We start from the raw sequence: 3298 nt of genomic DNA on the forward strand, positions 1-3298 counted from the left end.
CCCTGCACCAGACTGTGGAAGCCTTGAGCAGCTCTTTCAGCAGCAGACTCTTACACCCAGTGTAAGAAGGAGCGCTACCGCAGATCATTCATCCCCACAGCCACAGAAAGACAGACTGTTTGACCCCACAGACTGATTAACTCAAGCACTACCTGAACAATCACTTTCCACTCACTTTGCTTTTTGTAAATATCTTTTTTTTCTATTTATTTTCTAGTTAACTTTATGCGTATTTGTCTGATTCTTTTTCCTGTACTTGTTGCATCTTGAGCTGTTGTAACAAGTGAATTTCCCATTGTGGGATAAATACAGTCTATCTAATCTAGTCAGCGAGAAGACTGACTATTTCTGATTAGTTCTTTGAGGAGTCTCACAACCTGAGGAATGAAGCTGCTCTGCAGTCTGGTGGTACAGCACTAAAGCTCAGCTTACTTTGTTTTGCACTGTCCTCAGGTGCTACCAGAATCATCACAAAAAATTAAAGTTCCTTGTAGTAAATTTAAACTTGAGTACATTTTTTAGTCAAAAAACAGCAGTATAATACACTGTGGCTCTGTAGGGAGCTTGGAAAAAAAAAACACTTATTTTTTTTCTTGGAGGGAAGTTAGATAATGAGATTGACGACTCTCTAATGTCTCTATATAAAGCTACAAGGCATCAGTCTCTTAATTTAGCAGTTAATCTTCGACATTGTTTGATGTGAAAAGCACCAAAGCCATCCATACTGACTGAGTGGGTCAACAGGCACTTACTTACATGTAAGTCCGATTCTAAGTATATACTATACTACCTCATTATCTGCAATAATGGATGCGAGGAAGCAGATGTGTGTTTTCCCTTAATAGGCACATAGTATGAGTTTGTATGTGACATTTTTGTAGATCAACACAAACTGTTCCAAGATTTGTCAACGTCATGAGAGTCCTTCTTTTCTTTTTCACATAGGGAGAATAAACTTAATCCTGTTTTCTTATAAAACATTTTTATTTTTATTTGATGATGTTTTCACTTTACACACAACAGTCTTTTTGCACAATAACCACTTTGGAGTTATAACGTGTTTTAAAAACATCATTTCCAGAGAGGCTTGTCCCTGTGCACAGTATGAATCATCATCCCACCATCGACCTCTTCCTCCCTCTCAATCGAACCTCGTCAAGCTTTTTAATGACTGCTGATGACTTCTTGGATGACGCTGTGTAGCTCTTCAGCAGCTTCTCAAACAGCGCCTCTGTATTGGGGTGGGTACTGAGGAATGCTTTCTCCAGCACATACAAGTCCACCCCCTTATCTTCGGGCAGGGCAGAGATGTAACTCAGGCCGAAGTCGATGAGGACCAGGTCGTACTCCCCGTTCTCTGTGCTGTGTCTCAGCAGCATGTTGGAGGTGGTCAGGTCTCCATGGACAACATCCTCATCATGCATTTTGGCCAGGATCTGGCCCACCCTCTCAGCCAGCTGCTCCAGTTCCGAATCCTTGCAGGTATCAGACTGCTGAGTGGAAGCAATGTGGTCACGGACAGTAATGGAACTGATGATTTCCTCCAGGAAGATACAGTGGGAGGTGTAGTCCACAAAATACACTACAGGAGCAGATATGCCTGAGGAGATGAGAAAATGATGGAGAGACTGAATCAACTGCAAGTTAGACACCAAAAATACAAAAGAAGCTCATTAACACTTTAAGTTAACACATTTACCACATTTGGTGGAGTATTTGGGGCAGCAGGATGGTGTATATGGGACTGGTTCCAGATTATCCAATTTTAGGATTTTCTGTTTTTTTCTGTATATGTCATTGAACATGGATTATATTTGGGTTTCATTCTGATGTTAAAGCAAAACCAGACATTTAGAAAATGTCACCGTGGGATGTTTTGTCCCACTACTTTCTAACATTTCAGAAACTAACAATGAATCGAATCATCTTAAAATAATTTACAGATCAATCGATGATTGATCTGTAAATGACCTACTGGATTTCAGCAGGCTGTAATGTAACACCATTGGCCAAATGAATACGTACTAATGATAATAAGGGTTGTTAAGTTCAGGGTCCGTGGTGGAGCACTCCCTTCTCACCCGGCAATTAACTGGTCAACCACCTCTAAGGTCACACATTTTGTTGTAACACCAGCACGGTCGCTGTCTTGTTTAGGTTAGCGGGGGCTATAATAAACTACTTCTCTCCTTTCACTTGATTTATTAAGACTGACTGTACAGCATGAGGTCCAGACAGCAGAGGTTAAACTTGCCTGCTCTCCGGCAGCGCAGTATGGAGCGGACCTCCTGTACCGTCCTGCGGTGAGTCAGTTTCTCGTCCAGCACCGGGTGTCTGTAGCGTTTCGGGAACCTTTCTTTCACAATAGTCGGTTTTCCCAGAAACTCTGCCCGGTAAACCCGGGCTTCTGCTCCTTGTTTCAACAATTTTGCTTTCCTGAGGAGGTCTGGTACCGCCATGCCCTTCTCCTGAGCCATGTTTACTTCCGTCGTCTTCTACTGTTTGCTGTCCTGCGGCTTCTTCTTCTTCTTCTTTGGGTTTTACCGGCAGCTTGCATCCTAAATGTTGCACTACTGCCACCTTTTGGAGAAATCTAAGTCCTACAATGTTCCATATTTCAGGTTTTCCTCATGAGTCCTGTTCTCATTGGGAAGCTGACCAAGCATCTTCTACCTGGTCCACTTCCACCACACTCAAATATGATCTTTACTCCTGCTCCATTTAACCCTGATCTTTTCATTCCTTCCACCATGTCCTTCCTCTCTACTACATATTTCCTGTAATTAACAAGCATACATTGTACAGTTTCTGGTAGCTGACAATAATAACAAAAACCAGTTGGATGCTTCCCTATAATGTGAAGTGTTCTATTCAGATTCCTATGTCCTATTCTTAATCTGGTCATAATTGTCTCTTCTTTTCTACTTCCTCCCCTACTTCTCACAACACCAACTCTGTTTTGAATGGAATATAAATGTCTTCCTCTTATCTCCTGGTCCCAGTGCTGCTGCCACTCTTTATTGATTTTGTTTCATACAGTGCCCTTTCCTTCTGATTTTGAAAGACTAATATGTGCCTCTTTGTTACCTTTTTCCAAAGCTTGTTTGGCTAATTTGTCTGCTCTTTCATTACTTATAATTCCTATATGAGCAGGAACCCAGATGAATATGACCCCAGCACCTCATCTCCATATTCTTGTATGTATTGACATCATTTCTTTATTTTTCAGAAGTAAATCCTGGCAATCACTTTATATACCTGACATGAGACTGTATATAGCAGAGACTGAATCACTACA

At 41.4% G+C, this 3298-nt stretch overlaps 1 protein-coding gene across 1 annotated transcript; it reads right to left on the minus strand.

The window, feature by feature from the left end:
• Positions 1 to 965: 965 nt before the first annotated feature.
• Positions 966 to 2487, minus strand: tp53rk (TP53 regulating kinase). The gene is made up of 2 exons (XM_073468520.1): positions 2255 to 2487; positions 966 to 1600 (listed from the first exon to the last, which is right to left on the minus strand). The coding sequence occupies exons 1-2, from the start codon at positions 2475 to 2477 to the stop codon at positions 1113 to 1115; spliced, it is 711 nt and encodes a 236-aa protein (XP_073324621.1). The 5' UTR covers positions 2478 to 2487; the 3' UTR covers positions 966 to 1112.
• Between the last annotated feature and the right edge of the window lie 811 nt (positions 2488 to 3298).

Source organism: Pagrus major, chromosome 6 (assembly GCF_040436345.1).
Source record: "Pagrus major chromosome 6, Pma_NU_1.0".
In the NCBI taxonomy this organism is placed as follows: domain Eukaryota; kingdom Metazoa; phylum Chordata; class Actinopteri; order Spariformes; family Sparidae; genus Pagrus; species Pagrus major.